At 43.6% G+C, this 15,666-nt stretch overlaps 2 protein-coding genes across 5 annotated transcripts in view; one reads left to right on the top strand and one right to left on the bottom strand.

The window, feature by feature from the left end:
* Nucleotides 1-15,666, top strand: part of copz2 (COPI coat complex subunit zeta 2) — a 420,907-nt gene that overhangs the window by 380,219 nt on the left and 25,022 nt on the right. The gene's annotated exons all lie outside the window — the stretch shown is intronic.
* nfe2l1a (nfe2 like bZIP transcription factor 1a) lies at nucleotides 1,407-14,673 on the bottom strand. Of its 3 annotated transcripts, none has more exons than XM_084037708.1 (9): nucleotides 14,629-14,673; nucleotides 11,694-12,246; nucleotides 11,428-11,616; nucleotides 6,164-6,316; nucleotides 5,003-5,071; nucleotides 3,710-3,841; nucleotides 3,463-3,619; nucleotides 2,673-3,350; nucleotides 1,407-2,467 (listed from the first exon to the last, which is right to left on the bottom strand). In XM_084037708.1, exons 2-9 carry the CDS (start codon nucleotides 11,973-11,975, stop codon nucleotides 1,476-1,478), a joined length of 2,652 nt encoding a protein of 883 aa, XP_083893834.1. In that variant the 5' UTR covers nucleotides 11,976-12,246; nucleotides 14,629-14,673; the 3' UTR covers nucleotides 1,407-1,475. The 3 variants fall into 3 exon arrangements, with proteins under 3 accessions (XP_083893834.1, XP_083893835.1, XP_083893836.1); XM_084037709.1 differs by lacking the exon at nucleotides 14,629-14,673 and adding an exon at nucleotides 13,221-13,242; XM_084037710.1 differs by lacking the exon at nucleotides 5,003-5,071.

The raw sequence follows: 15,666 nt of genomic DNA, 5'->3' as shown, positions 1-15,666 counted from the left end.
AATCGTGGTTTAACTTTAAAACTAGCATAAAAAACTTTCAAGTTGGGATTATAGGGAAAATGTCCCTTTTAGATCATGAGTGAAACCAGGCTCCACACTTGAGCTACATTTAGAGATCAGATTCCGATCATCTTGTTTGGAGAAGACAAGATTTCCACAGTTTCACAGTCACAATGTGGTGTTCAAATTCATAAAAACAAAACAAAAAAAATGCTAAAGGCAAAGGCAAACCCCATTGCTATCATGCTTTGAGAAACTTCACAAGAAGAAAAAAAGGAAACAAACATCCCTTATGGGTCACTCCTCGGTCAGTTGATCATATTCAGAACAGGCCGGGTGTGCACATATTTGAGAATGGGTTCGAGCTCCAAATGCCTGAGCCAGCAAATGTTAGCTAATTTGGACAAAAGAGACCCTTTTGCCATTTGTGAATTGGCGTTGATACCCTTTAAGTTGGTCAAGTGGTAGGAGTGGCACTTTGCAAAGAAAGGTACATTTCAGGGAAAACTCCCAGATGTGAAGTCTGTCTTTACTTAAATGTGCTATTCCAAAACTTCCAAAGCATTTCAGGCCAGGTGTGTAGTGTGAGCCACCCAATTTTAGCTTAAATAGACCCCCCAAAAAGTTTTGCCGTGTGTGAATTGGCATTGAGACCTTCTAATTCGGTCAAGTGGTCACACAAGAGGCCTGTCTTAACTTATATGTGCTGTTCTAAGAAGTCCATCCACAGCTGTCCTCTCTTGGTAGAATTGGAAAGGCTTCAGTTGAGAAGATACCAAGTGTTTTGGAGCATGGCTCATTTTGGCAGTCTTTGAGTGAGACCCCTACCAGCTCAAGGGGGGCTTGCTCATAACTCTCCTTCCTGCATTCCAGCAACCTTTCCTCAGTGGCCTGGAGTCATTGTAGTGTCAGCGATTTTTCAGTTGACAGCCAGGATCCAGCCTGCTATCAGTCTGATTGTCCTGTTCAGCTCAGTATCTTTCAACCAGGATTGTCCATAGGCATTGAACTAGCAGCTGATCCCAGGTCATCTATCGTCTTTTGTTATAATTCCACTATATCGTAGTGTAGATGTACCTGAGGGTTTTTTTTAAGCTCAACAATAGTTGAACTCAAGTCCCTTTCCAGTGTAGAAAAATGATTACAATGAAGAATGGAACACATCCTAGAGTAACGGTTTCTTATCTCCATGGACACCATGGACATCGCTAATCACGCCCTTTTTCAAAGAATTTCTCTGTCTTCTATCTTGACTTCCCCTGTTCATCCAGTTATCCACCAATTCTTAAAATAAAAACATCACTGCCATGGATATCTCTTTGGGTGTGTCAGGACTTGATACATCTTCCACTGACATCGGATAAAGAATTCCAGTGTTCCCACATTGGTATTTCCTGCTTTTTATGGAGGTTAGATCACAACCTTGTTGATGTCCAAACATGCTCAAACCAGAATGGCTGGTTAAGTCTACCTCCTCATTTCTTCTTGTCCCTCTGTTTCTTACTGGTTTTTGTCCGTGGCACTGCTGCCGATTGTTGGCGTGAAGCTACCATGACGCTACCGTCAGACTCAATATGAAGCATGTACTCCATAGCATTCAACGGCATGCCATCCTCATCCCTCAGTGTGGAAAAGATATCCTGGTACAATGTGCCCAGTCGGCGCTTCATTTCCTGCAGGTTTCTCAGGGCTTCCTGTTTCTCTCGGAGCAGCCGTGAACGGTAACGCCTCAAACCTGACACGCTGTCCTTCAGGTCCATCACCACGTCCAGTTTCCTCTTCCTGCAGTTCTGGGCGGCTATTTTGTTCTTACCACGGCGTCGTATGTCCCTGATGAGCGTAAGCTGATCCTGACTGAGTTGGTAATTGGACATTAGGTTATTAAACTCCTCCACTGGCAGATTAACAATCAGCTCATTGGAGAAAGGGATCTTCCGGGAACGTGCACGCCGTTCGTCTCGGCTCCACATTTTGCTCTCAGAGATGTGTCTGGAAGAGGAGCGGTGGTAAGGCTTGGCATTGTCATTTCGCGAGGAGGACTTGGTGTGTTTGGTGGGCATCAGGCCCATGGATGAGGAGGAGGTGGGTGATGAAGGCTGGTTGTATGTGTGATCATGGCCGATATGCTGCAGCCAAGGAAAGCCAGGATACAGCTTGTGATGCCCATAGCTGAAAGGGAAGGGTTTCTCAAATTCTTCAGGGTCCCCTCCTCCGACCGCCCCCATCTCCTCCTCTTCCAGCCTCTCCTGCTTTATGGTCATCTCCACGTCCATAAGTGAACCAACGAACCCTTGCTCAGCCTCTTCATCCTCGTCTTCAGAGAATGGACTTGCCACAGCTGACACACAAGATGAAGAGGAGGCTGAGGAAGATGAATAAGAGGAGGTCTCAGAAGCACATGGGGAAGCAGGGCTGCGGCTGAAGTCCAGAGAAAGACCAGAGTCCGAATCTGCCTGATCCTCACCATCTAGGAGGAGGAAACAAGGAAAGGTCAAGGTAAGCTCTACATTATTATTATTGTTATCAAACTCGGATGAGTAATGCAAATTCGCTTTGCATTTGGTGTTCCGCATTTGTATTCAACATTGGTGTGCTCTTAAAAGAAATAGTTGCACATCTGATCAGAAATAGTTACTACAGAAAAAAGTATATTGCATCACCATTTTCATTACCTTGATGTTGATCTTGGTCTTCTGTGACTCCAATGCCAGACACTGAACACTGATCATTTTTTCTGGTTTCCTGTTGGGCTATTTCTCTGTCAAGGAAACCCTCCTCTTCCAGCTTGGCTGCCATCTCTGGGCTGAATCCTTCCTCCAGAGCCAGGTCCAACAATCTCATCTCATCCAGGATGACAGTATCCTCGAAGAGGTCACCAAGTGAGCCGCCTTCATCATCAACATCCTCATCTTCGTCAACCAGAAAGAAACTGGAGGGAGATGTCAGAAGGTCTCGAGTCATACCATTCCCCTCTGGAGACGATGAGGTGAAACTGGAAGGTGTCAGGTCAGGTGAATGAAAGCTAGTATCAAAGCGAGGATGGTTTTCAGGGTTGGTAGCATACTGTAAGGAAGGACTGTCTTCCATAGTATCCAGAAGACCTTGCGTTAGCAGATTTAAGTTGAAGGTATCCGAGTAATCTTCTCTATTTAGTCCCACGCAGAAATCTTCTGAAGGATCCTTTGCAAGCAGATGTGTGTGGTCTTTAAATGGGTGCGAGGGATTCACATTACAGTTTTTCAAAGCATCCCTTGTGTTTAAGGCTGAACTGTGGTCATTCAAGTCTGCACTGGGGGTGAGGGGAAGCAGGGCCGGCTCTACCTCCGACCGCCATGGAGGCCCCAACAAACCTAGAGACCAAAGATTGGTTATGTTTTAGAAAACGCTTAGAATTGTAGTTTATGTAGAGATGTCCATGAAATCTTACGACAAACATCAACTTCTACCACTGAGAGTAATTACCGTGCTGCAGGGGAGCCTCCATTGAAAGAACCTGCTGATCAGCATCTGTTACGCTGTCATCAGGGAAGTTACAAGCTTCAGACCCAGCACCCTGCAGGGTCCCAGGTTCTCTTGAATCCTGGGTGTCAAATGAAGTCATCATGTCAACATCTGTGTCCTGGAGAGGAGGGATGAAAAAAAGGCTTAGTCATCTCATCTTGTCATCTTATTCTGTTTGCCAAATGTAAATTCATCTGCTTTCATTCACCTCAGGCTCCATGATAGCCAACAGGTCCTGCCAGTGGAGCTCCAGGTCAAAGGAAGGGTTCCCAGTGGGGATGATATGGGGCTCCCTGCCTGGTGGCTCAAGATCTCCCCTTCTACAACCAACATCACGTAACTGAGGGGCAAGTAAAGGCGTTTACACATGACAGTTAGAAACACTCCCCTGCAAATATTCTGCATCTAAATTCTGCATATCGACAGCATCATATTCCAATGTACTTCCATGCATGTTCACACCAACTTATGCCATCATTGTTTACACACTGTAAAAGGCTTTTATTGTGAAAGGTTGATGCCTTTATTTGTGGTGCTAGAAGAAAAGAGAAGAGAAGAGAAGTGAAGAGAAGAGAAGTGAATGGATGTGGAAGACGTCGAGGACGTGTACTTGTTCGCGTTCATGACAACTGGAATGATCGCCTTGGGATGTGGAATCTTCATGCTACATCGGAAACTGAGAAAGATCGCCACGGAGGTGACCGGCGTGAGGGTGGACAACGCCACCACTCGGTCTACTGTGGTCGGGATGGGCTCTGACATCTCTGCAGTTCGTGACTCCACGGCACTGGTGCGAGTTGAAGTGGCCACTAACCGGGAAGAAATAGTGACCAATCGGTCAGCCATGGTCGGGATGCGCGCTGACCTCTCCGCACTTTGCGAGTTCCCGTCACGGAAGCGAGCTGAAGTTGCCAATAACCGGGAGGAAATGGCTAAGTCAAGGGCAGCGAAAGCTGCAGAGGACAGTGAGGATTCATAAAAAAAAAAAAAAAAAAAAGGGGGGGGGCTCCCTCACCATCTCTCACCATCTCCAAAACTAGTACCTACACTGGACTTTATTTTTTATCTTTATTTTTACTTTTCTATTTTTAATTTTTACTTCTCTTTTCCCTCGGACCTTGTCTACATGTTGAGACTGTTGCTCTATTGTGATGAACAATATGGACATGTGTGCAGACACACACGTAATCTGTATGCACTGGACTTCAGCTCTCTGTACCACCTACTGCTGTAACATGTTATGTCAAATGTCACTAGGAAAAGGAAAAGTTATGTCAAATGAAAAATGCAATGAAAAGAAAAGATTCTGATTCTGATTCTATCCTGTGTGTAATGGGGGCGGGACTAGATAAGCCTTGGCTTCCCCCGCTTTCCCTTTCGGCCATGTGTATTTTTTGTTACTATGTGAAAATGATGTGTGATGATGATTTAACTGACATGCCCGAAATAAACAAATAAATAAATAAATAAATAAAAAAGAAGTGAAGTGAAGAGGCTTTACCTGTTGGTCGTCTGTGAAGGGAAAGTTTTCCTCCAACAGCCTCAAACACTCCTGGAGGGAGAAAGAAGTCTGGAAGCAGACAGACAGAGGAAGAGAAAGACGGGTTTAGAGAGAAGGAAGTTGAACTCCAATAAACAAAACACATTTTTTTGACTGGAGACCCCTTTTTCATGGTGGATGCAAATTAAAATAATTTATGTGACTGGACAAAGTCTAGACCTAGTGAGAAAGACGACTTGTGATACAATTGTCGCTTCACATCAAAGTGATTTTGGAGGTGGGCGTGGTGCAGCTTCTGGCTGCAGGAGAGAGTCAGCTGATTCATGCAGCTGCAGGTGATCTGGGTGATTGACTGAAGGATTAACAATCCTACTGTATGCTCCAAGGTAAGCGGCTGTGTGGGGAAGGAGAGCGAACAGAACGTGGGAGGACGGTGCTGTGAGAGTGGATGTTTGCAATTAAAATAACTAGACCGACCAACCTGTGGTCCTTGTGAGCCCTGAAGTGATGCGTTTGTGACCAACTACCCGGCTTTGTTGCCTTAAACCCAATGTTGGTTTTGTAGTGTAACGCTGTTTGTACACAGCTGACGAGTACGAGGAATAAAATACATCCTATTAAATAAACACAATCACAAACAAGCAGTGGCACTCTAATATAATGGATGCATTTTGGAAATTTGATCACGAGGGAGGTGATTCAAGGGAGTTGAAACTCCAGGAAAAGAAAAGGGAGAGATGGAAGGAAAGTGTGGGATGCGTATATGTTATCATTAATCTGAATTAAATGCTTGATATCTATGTAAAGCTGATTGTCCCAACTTTCAATTTTAATTTCACCTTTCATTGGACACACACACACACACACACACACACACACAACATGCTATAAACCACGCTGTGTAGCGTCTCCCGTGCTTTGCTGTTCTGCTGAACTGAGCTTTTTCTGAGCTTTAATCCAGCGTTTAAAGATTGAAGCGTCCAGCTCAGATTCCAAGCGTGACAGGTACTCTGATCACCTCACCACCACTCACACAACTCTACAGTGTGTACGTCAGGCGGGTTCTGTTTTTTTAAAAAGTGTAATGTAAGATCTGGTTTTACACAAATATTCCATGGCGTTTGTGGCATTTGAAATTAAGATGAGCCTGATTCTTCTTACCTGGTCTCCTTCATTTGGAGTTAGCTCGCCGTTGTTAGCGCGGCTGTGGGAGCCTCCTGGTCGCCCTCGTCCCTCTGTCCTCCTGCCCCGGTGTTCCTCCTCCTCTCTCTCCTCCAGAGCGCTGCTGTCATGAAATGCATGATGCGTTTCTTCCTGGTTGCAGAAACAAAAAAAAGGAAGGAAAACTTAGCCATGATGCTGTAGCACTGCTGTCCTAATCATGAACAGTAGGTGAACGTAGTCGTGGTGACGTTACCCGGTTTGGTGTGTTGACTATACAGTTTTGTAGCCATGAGTTTGACATTTCGGCCGAGGTAGGTAAGGTAGCCCCGCCCCTAAAGCATACCTCTAAATGGACCATAATTGACTAAATGAACATCTTGCTGGAATGAAAAATACTTGTTATTTGTAGTTTGCTGAGATAATGAATCTAAAGAGAAGTAGGGTAATTTTCTCGTAGACTTTCATGCAATCAGACTTCTTTTTGAAACCAGTCGCCCATTCATGGCCAGCAGAGAGAATGCAAGTTTAAGGCACTTCAGCTCTGGCTTCACTTTTCAGAACCGGAGGTTGCCGCCAGGTTACAACACAGAAAGAGCATTTTTTATTTTTATTTTGACCCTGTTTCACCGTATATGGCACAGTTAAAAGAAATAAACGGTGAAGCAGAAAAGCAATCCCCAAGTGAACGACTGGAAAAGGCTTGCCTTCTATACAGCTAGACTGTATTTACAGAATGTAAAGTCTCCCAGAGACAGACAGCCAGGCTCAGAATAGCTTGAACATTCTCCTAACAAGACTAGGGGGCTTACAGACAAACCCAGGGACCCTCAACAGCTGGCTAGCCAGGACACATATGTAGCTTTGGACATAAGTGGGTCAGGCCTGTGCACATACCGGTATCTCTTACTTCACTACGTGAGCCAACGTTTAAAAGCACGCTGGGGTGAATCCAGAACAGTTTCAGCAACGAAGAGGCCGTGACAAAAGAAAAGCAGTAACCTCAGGCGAGTCAAGTGCATTTTAATAGCTCTTCAACAAAGTAACGTCACAAAAAGACCTGTCACGGATCTGAAGCTTGTCCCGACAAGCTTGGGACTCCTCAAACTCGGTACATCAGGGATTGGGGAGTGACCGTACTAATTCCCCCCCAGGCTCACGCACAGTCTATAAGTGTAAGCTGGCGGGGAGGCTTTTTAAATAGCGTATGAACAGCAGGAGCGGGGCCGATAGTAGCCAATAGAGATGCGAAGTCCCACCCCTTCAGGTGTTTTTTATAGGACCATATTTCGGAAAACCCCAAACCCCTGTGTGAGATGGAACAAAGTTTACAAGAGTGTAACCCTAGTTCTATGAGCACTATCGCTGAAGATGGTCTGGGATGTTGCACAGTAATGTGCTGACTCGGGTTGGCTCGTTGTGATTGGCTGGCTTTGTTTACGCAAATTTCAGTGGGTGGATGTGTGATTGTATTAGAAACCAGTAGAGGGCTCCGTGCGGACAACGTCGTGCTATCTAAGGAAGCTAAATTTAGCGTTTCAAAGTTGCGCAGAATTTTTCCGAGGGAACCGGCATGGCCATATTCACAGGGATCTATTATTTTTGCCCATATTCTAAAATGGTGTATTTGAATATTTCTGCATCCTGGGGTCCCTAAACAGTTTTGGAATAAATTGTGTCTGACTGGAAATCTGAGACTCTTGTAGATTCTAGCCATTTAATAAAAGAGAGACCATTTAAAAACATTTAAAAAAAAGCCTAATCACAACCACAAACTGGAGATGTGGAGTATCTTGTTCTTTGGTATATTGTTAGTGTTAATAAGTTGTTGTTGTTGTTTTTTTTAGCATTTTCAGAAAGAGAACGTTTTAGATACTAAATCACAGTCTGGATTTTTCTATGGTGCATTTCTTGGTGTCTTAATGTGGGATTTTGGAGCCATTTTCAACCATTTCTATCAATTCTCCAGTGATTAAAAAAAAAGTTAACTCTTTATTTCTGCCTAGAAGGACTTGACGCACATGGCTGAGCTTAATCTTTGTCTGAATTGAATCTTCAGGTTCCTAGTATTCAGATGTAAACCACTTCTGTGATCTCATGACCCCCGCCTCAACAAAAAGACTAGCAGTTAAACCTCAGAACCCTACGAAATGTAATCAAATCTGTTTCAACTAATATCTGGAGTGAAATGAATGTGATGCAGCGGATTGTGAGGCGTCAGTTTGTCTACGTTTATTTCCCATTAAGGTAAACTACACAACATTTGACGTTTCCACCTCCTCATAACATCCAGATGTTCTTTTTTTCTGTCTCATTTCTGCAAGACTGCGCAATATGCACATTTGCATGCCCCTGCTTCTCTGCATGTGTGTGTGGTTGTGGTAAACAGGAGGTGTTGCGCAACTGATGGGATGTCAAAATGTGTGTCAGGACGCAATAGTCCAGCTATCAGGTTTCAAAACAAGCTGGTGGGTCACAAGCTCATAAAGTGCTGCGTGTTTCTGGGTCCGACACATGAGGGGGAATTCAAAAACAATATTAGATCCACTTTCAGTTTGACGAAGCCAAGGTAGCGGCCGGTCCTGTATGTGGCCCTCTGTGTGCTATATCAAGGCTGGGATGTGTAGGCGTGTGCTGTAACGTGACACTGAGCTTCAGCTGTAGCTCCTAAAACAAAACTGAAATACATAATTCCCAGTATATCTGCCCCTCCTGGTCTCATTAAGGTTCACAGACCGTTTAAATGGGTCCAGACCAAGAGGCTCTGAGACTATAGGCACAGTGGGTTGTGCTAAATGCTAATATGATGAGAATGCTAACCTTATGTGAACCTCAGTGATTGAGATATTTGAATCCAGATCAATGAGGTGGATTCTCTTTAAAAAACTACAACTAACAAGATGCATCAAGTCAGTGATAAACAGGGGAACTGGTTGAAACACACATACGATGTAATATAGTGCTGCTACGTTTTTGAAGGCCAACCCCGGAAGTTAATATGGCACTATTGCATCGGATTATTGCAGTAAATTTGCTTTTATTTTGACATTTTATTCAGCAAGATATTTTATTCTCACAGAATTGTATTATATTTGATGCATCAGTGTAATTGGCAGGAAAGCTAACTATACATGAAACTATTTTAAAGACACAGCTTCAAAATGAAAGAAAAAATAAAATTATATATATAAGGTTTTTTTTTACTCTTCAGACTCTCACACTTAAAGGTCTGAATCAAGAGAATAATAATAATAGAATAAAGCATAATCATTCTTTGTCCGACAGAACAAAACTATAGGATGTATTTTTGTCAAATGTTTTGATCTGTTTGATTGAGATGACAGTGTATAGAAAATGATCCGTCTCCATATTTGCAACTGTAAAAATGCTTAGTCACTTCCTGGTTTTATAATTTAATCCTGCAGCCCTCTAGTGGTGTGAAATCCATTACAAAGTGCCACAGAATTCAAATGACAGCCGAGTAAATGTAGCCACTGATAAACCGCTGCACATGACCCTGTTACACAATGTGTGTGTGTGTGTGTGTGTGTGTGTGTGTACATGTCCAGACTAGCCATTCTGTGGGCTATTTATATGTCGTACACACTGGCCTGTCTGAGTGTGTATTATTTGTTTTGTCGGTGTACTTTGTGTGATCCTATATAAAGGTAATGGGACTTGTTTGTTTGGTCGGTTGTCATGGCGGTGAGTCATGGTGACCTCACAGGATCGAAAAGTAAAGAAAATGACACCAACGCCGAGACGTATATGTGTATATTCTGAGAATCACAATAGCTGGTCCAGAATACTGCAGCCTGGTTCTGACTTAATCTATAAAATTAATCAGATTTCTTCTGTATTAGCTTCTGAGCATTGACTTTAATGTACAATCCATATCCTCACCTACAAAGCTCTTAGTGGTCAGGCACCATCATATCTCAAAGAGCTCATTAAACCCTACTGTCTTCCCAGAGCACTACGCCCTCACAATAAAGGGTTATATGTCGATCCTAGAGTCTCCGAAACCGGGTGCCAGAGATTTCAGCCATCAAGCTCCTCTTATCTGGAACCATCTTCCGGTTGTGGTTTGGGAGGCAGACACTGTTCCCACATTTAAGATTAGCCTTAAAACGTTCCTCTTTGACAATGCTTCTATTTAGGGCTGGCTCAGATTTGTCTTGGACCGGCTCTTAGTTATGCTGCTGTAGGCCTAGACTACCAGGGAATTTTAATCTCTCTCTGTATGCATTCCCCGGAGTCCTTGTGCTTTCTTGTCTCGCAGGCCTCCCTGGACCATGGTGGAACCTGATCCTGACTGCACCGATGACGTAGTCCTGTTTGACACTCACTGCTAGCATTATTAAGGCGACCAACTATTGATTAAAGAAATGTATTAAAATATGCATCTCTATTGTTACTCTACTCCCATGCTGGTTCCTGACTCCTGGATAAGTACCTCAATCAGACCCCCTTCAACACATCCAACCCACCCCTTTAAGTTTGAGCCAGTAGCCAGGTCTGTGCCTCCCTGCCTCCTGCTGCTGTTTATATGTGTTTATTTCACGCCAGCAGGTTCTCCCTTCCTTTATGTCAACTGTACTGATCGTATTGCTTCATTTTCCTGGCGAGGTCATCTGTGGTGTGGGGAGGTTCCCTGCTGACTCATCCAGCTCTGACTCATCAGCTCACGTGACCCTGCACTCCGTTTTGGTGACAGCCAAAACAAAAAACACCACTGTAGTCCACGTCACACTGCATTACTTACTGAATATATTTATAGTGCTGCTTCTGTGCAATTTTGGTGGGTCGGTAGTGTTCTCAGAGACTTCGGAAGACTCCGGATATTCACTGTTTGCAACTATTTGATTATTTGATCAGTTACTGCCTGAATCACAGCATGAACAATGCCTTTGGCTCTTGATCCGACAGGGTTATGGCACGAGACAAAGGTCAGCAGAGATTGATGAGCTGAACTAAACATGTCAGCTCTTGTACTTGAACTGAACTCTGAATAATCCTGTAGCCTTCTACCATCATAACAACCATTTCTTCATAAAAACACATTTCTTCTGGTGGGAATCAACACTAGCAGCAGCATGTATTAGCTTACATTATCATAGAACCCATAGCAGGCTGCTGGGTATGTACGGGACACTGGACAAGAGCTTGGTGTGTGACTTTTTGTCAGTTACACCTAAAAATAGGCTACAAAATGTAAAGATACACAAGATCAAACTAAAACGGTGCGAGTGAAACAGCTGTACCTCTTTATCCTCCTCCTCTTCTTCCTGCAAGGTACCAAGTCCAGCACTGGATTCCTGAGGTGGGGCAGTTCGGTCTCTTTCCACCTGAGCAGGTGCTCTCTCCAGTGGGGAGGACTGGTCTGGACACACCATGGGAAGAGGACATGGCTCCTGCTGGACCAGCCATGTCTCCACTTCTGCATGAGGAACCTGGAGAAAGCTATGTTTAAAAAAAAAGCCCAAAACCTCCAGCCACAGAAAAAGAAGGAAATAGAAGTGTTTCCCACCTGCAGTCTGTCCAGAGAGTGAACCCAGCCCAGCAGCCTTCGTGCAGTGAAGAAGCCGTCCAGGTCCACGCTCTTGGGGTGCAGATCCGGGCCGTCCTCCAGGCGGTTGCGGAGGTTGTGGAACTGCGTCTGGGTCAGTGCCGCGGTTGGACCCGTGATCATCTCGTGCCAGGAGGTGGGCAGGTAGGGCTCCAGTCCCATGTCCACCCTCACACCGCACAGGCTGAGGAGGATGGCCATCTGGATGAGGCCCTCTGTGAAGTATTTCTTCAGGTACAGCATGGTATAAGCAAGGGGCTGTAAGGGCCCAGAGCTCAGCTCAGCCAAACCCAACAAGGGTCTCTTCGGTCTTTATGTTACGTCCCAAGAAGACAGAAGAAGATGGGCTCCAAAAAAGAACCTCTGGGTCCACCAACAAAAAAATTGTCCAAGTGTAAAAGAAAGAACTCTTTTTTCACCAGGACTGATTGAGATCCAAATACCTACAAAAAAAGATTGCCGTTGAAACTTTCCCAGGGTCGCCCCTTCGCAGGAAACGTCCCAGATGTTTCTCCTGTGAATGTAAGAAAGCAGCTGACTTCAGAACAGAGAACTGAAGACACAAGTGTTTAACACAAATGTTAACGTTACAGAGAGGCTTAGTCCCGCCCCTTCTGGTGGACCACCATGGGACATTATTTGGAAAAATATATGTACGGTAGTCATTAGATCCCATTTGAATTGTGCCATTAATTACACACATGCTGTTTGTTAATTTGAAAGATAATTGTACACGTCAAGAAAGTTGCAACTATTGAAATATAAGACAACGCCTCTTTCCGAAGCTACGACACCAGTTATTCGGTACCAGGATGTAGCGTTACTCACGCTAACAATGGTGTCTTGCTCCTTCTTTCTCTTCCCAGCTCATTAAAAGAGTCTCTGGATAAAACACATCAGCTAAAATAATGTTACCTTTGAGGTGGAACGTAGCGAAGTTAGCTAGCTAGCTAGCAAGCCAAGCGAACAGTTTTTTGTTTTAATTTCGTCATCATTTTAAGCCCTCTCTCACTAGCTTTGTTCAAGGGGCGTGACAAACTAGCGGCTGGGCAGATATCATGCAAACCAATTACATCACATTACAAAACCTTCAATTGATGCTGAGTTGCCTTTCAGGAAGTCCAGGAGCAGTGTTTCTGTGGGGGAGAGTGAATCCCTTTGGACTTGGACTTTAGGACCCGTTTTACATGAACAAAGAACTACAAAAGACAGGCAAGTGAAAAAGCAGAAAACATAATAGGTCCCCTTTAAAAGTGTGACTAGAGATAATAATAACGGCATTGTAGTTGTGGAAACTAATCTTCTGTTGGCGTGGGTGCAGTTAGGAGGTTTGACAGTTTGATTGAGGAGATAAAGCAGATAGACACACAGAGCAGACAAGGCGGTGTCGCCTCTCCCCCCCGCCCTCCCTCTCTCTCAGTAACTTGGACCTACTTGTAGGAGGGTTTGGTATCCACCTGCCTGCCCCACACAGCCTGGATTACTCACTGCAGCCACATGATGTCATTGGCAGTGTTTGCCTGGAAAAACCCTTTCGCTGCGCCCTCCCTCCCTTCATCCTATGGTGTTTACAGAAAGTGCAGGGAACAGCTGGGTGGAACACCGCCTTAACAACCAGGGATATAAAAAATGACTTTCTTTTAATAATATAGTCTAAATCTAACTCAGGAAAATTGGAAAGTTTGTCTCCACGTACACAAAACATCTATTTCCTTCACAAACTGCAGTGAGACTGTATTGGCACTTAATCATTTATCCCCCAAGCTTAGTTTTGATTTCTCTTTGTTGTTGTTTTCATCTGCTTATTTTGTTTTTTAATAGAATATTTTCCTAATGAACTTTCAGCTGGACAAAGTGCATCATGTGGGCAATAATATTGAATTATATTCTTTATCTTCACACCTGGTCCAGACCTTTGAGTTTGTGTTAAAAAAATGTATAGAAGTGAATTATAAACTATTCTACAGTATAATAGTGCAGCCTATACTGTGTTGATGGCCAGGCTGCTATTGCATGTGGTTGAATGTGAAGGATGTATTCATGTTACTCAAAGTAACTCAAATATACATACTCAAGTTAAGTACTGTCATAAACAAACATCCCTGGTGAATAACTATACTAAGTATATTAAATTGTAGTATAAGTGTATTTGAGTTGAATAAAAATGGTAGAAAAAAACAATTTGTAGTGTATTTAGTGTACTTTAATGTGCTAAAATGAAACAACTTCAAGTACACTAAAGTTTTACTTAACAGTGTCCTAAATTATCTTTTTCATGCTTCGACTGCATTGTTGTGTAATAATTTTGAGCATATATTAAAAAAAATATACAAAAATATATTTAACAACAAAGCCAACATAAAGTACACTTTAACCTATGGTGTATTTATTAAAAGTGTACTATAGTGTGCTGAATGTTATTATGAAAAAAGACTTGCCTTGCATTGTGGGTTAATAACTCCTATTACATTATGATTACCGGTATTACATGGCGACTCTATTCCCTAATGTGCTTCCAAGCTGTAGATGAGCCGGAGCAACAGGTTACACAATGTTTTCATGATACTGATCACACGCTTAAGGAAGCCGCAGAAACATCACGCGACATTCAGACGACGTCTTTCTGTAAAACAAACGCACGAGCGAGAGTAGACAGTCAGTGTGGACTCCGAGGGAAACATCGAGCGGCTATTAGGAACATTACGGGGATATTGTAGCGATTCCACTCGCGATGCCGCTGTAACATCACTAAAAGGCTGCTGTACAAGAACACAGTTGGTGTTAATAAAAAAAGTACTCTTCTGTTAGTATATATATTTTATTATATATGTATATATTTACAAACCTATTTGATAACAATGTAGTATAAATGTGCCTTATTGTTTATATGTCTTACCAGTTTAGAGCGTCCAGCGACCGGCTTCAGTCTGTTCTGGGCTCAGCGGGAGGGCGGGACTATTTAAAGTGACACTCGGTGATGACGTCACAGAACTCCTCCCTGTGGGAAAAAAAACACGGGGGTGGGGGTGTGTGTGATCTATTTATGTGTTTTAGAAGAAGAAGAAGAAGGCTACTTATGCTCAGTCAAAATGATGAATTAAAGTAAGAATAATTAATATAAAAAAATTTGATTTCCAATTTAAATCAATGAAAAATAAATCATTATGTTGCCAATTTTTTTTACTCACAATCTCCAAATTTGATGATTTTGGAGTTTAGGGCTGCAGGTGGTGTAGTGGGTATAGCGAGAAGGTCTCAGGTTCGATTCCCGGTTCGGGTTCCTTCTATGTGGAGTCTGCATGTTCTACCCGTGTTATGGGTTCTCTCCGGGTTCTCCAGCTTCCTCCCACAGTCCAAAGACATGCAGGATGGACCTGTCTGTCTCTACATGTCAGCCCTGTGATAGACTGGTTACCTGTCTGTCTCTGCATGTCTCCCTGTGATAGACTGGTAACCTGTCTGTCTCTACATGTCGGCCCTGTGATAGACTGGTTACCTGTCTGTCTCTACATGTCGGCCCTGTGATAGACTGGTTACCTGTCTGTCTACATGTCAGCCCTGTAATAGACTGGTTACCTGTCTGTCTCTACATGTCAGCCCTGTGATAGACTGGTTACCTGTCTGTCTCTACATGTCAGCCCTGTGATAGACTGGTTACCTGTCTGTCTCTACATGTCTCCCTGTGATAGACTGGTTACCTGTCTGTTTCTACATGTCTCCCTGTGATAGACTGGTTACCTGTCTGTCTCTACATGTCTCCCTGTGATAGACTGGTTACCTGTCTGTCTCTACATGTCAGCCCTGTGATAGACTGGTTACCTGTCTGTCTCTACATGTCTCCCTGTGATAGACTGGTTACCTGTCTGTTTCTACATGTCAGCCCTGTGATAGACTGGTTACCTGTCTGTCTCTACATGTCAGCCCTGTGATAGAC

The sequence above is a fragment of the Eutrigla gurnardus genome, assembly GCF_963514095.1.
Source record: "Eutrigla gurnardus genome assembly, chromosome: 20".
In the NCBI taxonomy this organism is placed as follows: domain Eukaryota; kingdom Metazoa; phylum Chordata; class Actinopteri; order Perciformes; family Triglidae; genus Eutrigla; species Eutrigla gurnardus.
This window is presented reverse-complemented; position numbering and strand designations above follow the sequence as displayed.

Excerpts from the sequence above, each read along its gene's own strand:
- nfe2l1a (XM_084037708.1), bottom strand. The coding sequence starts at position 11,975 with ATGCTGTACCTGAAGAAATACTTCACAGAGGGCCTCATCCAGATGGCC. Across the intron at positions 11,617-11,693 it reads ACTCTCTGGACAGACTGCAG|GTTCCTCATGCAGAAGTGGA; the intron begins GTGGGAAACACT and ends AGCTTTCTCCAG. Across the intron at positions 5,072-6,163 it reads CTCCAAATGAAGGAGACCAG|ACTTCTTTCTCCCTCCAGGA; the intron begins GTAAGAAGAATC and ends GTCTGCTTCCAG.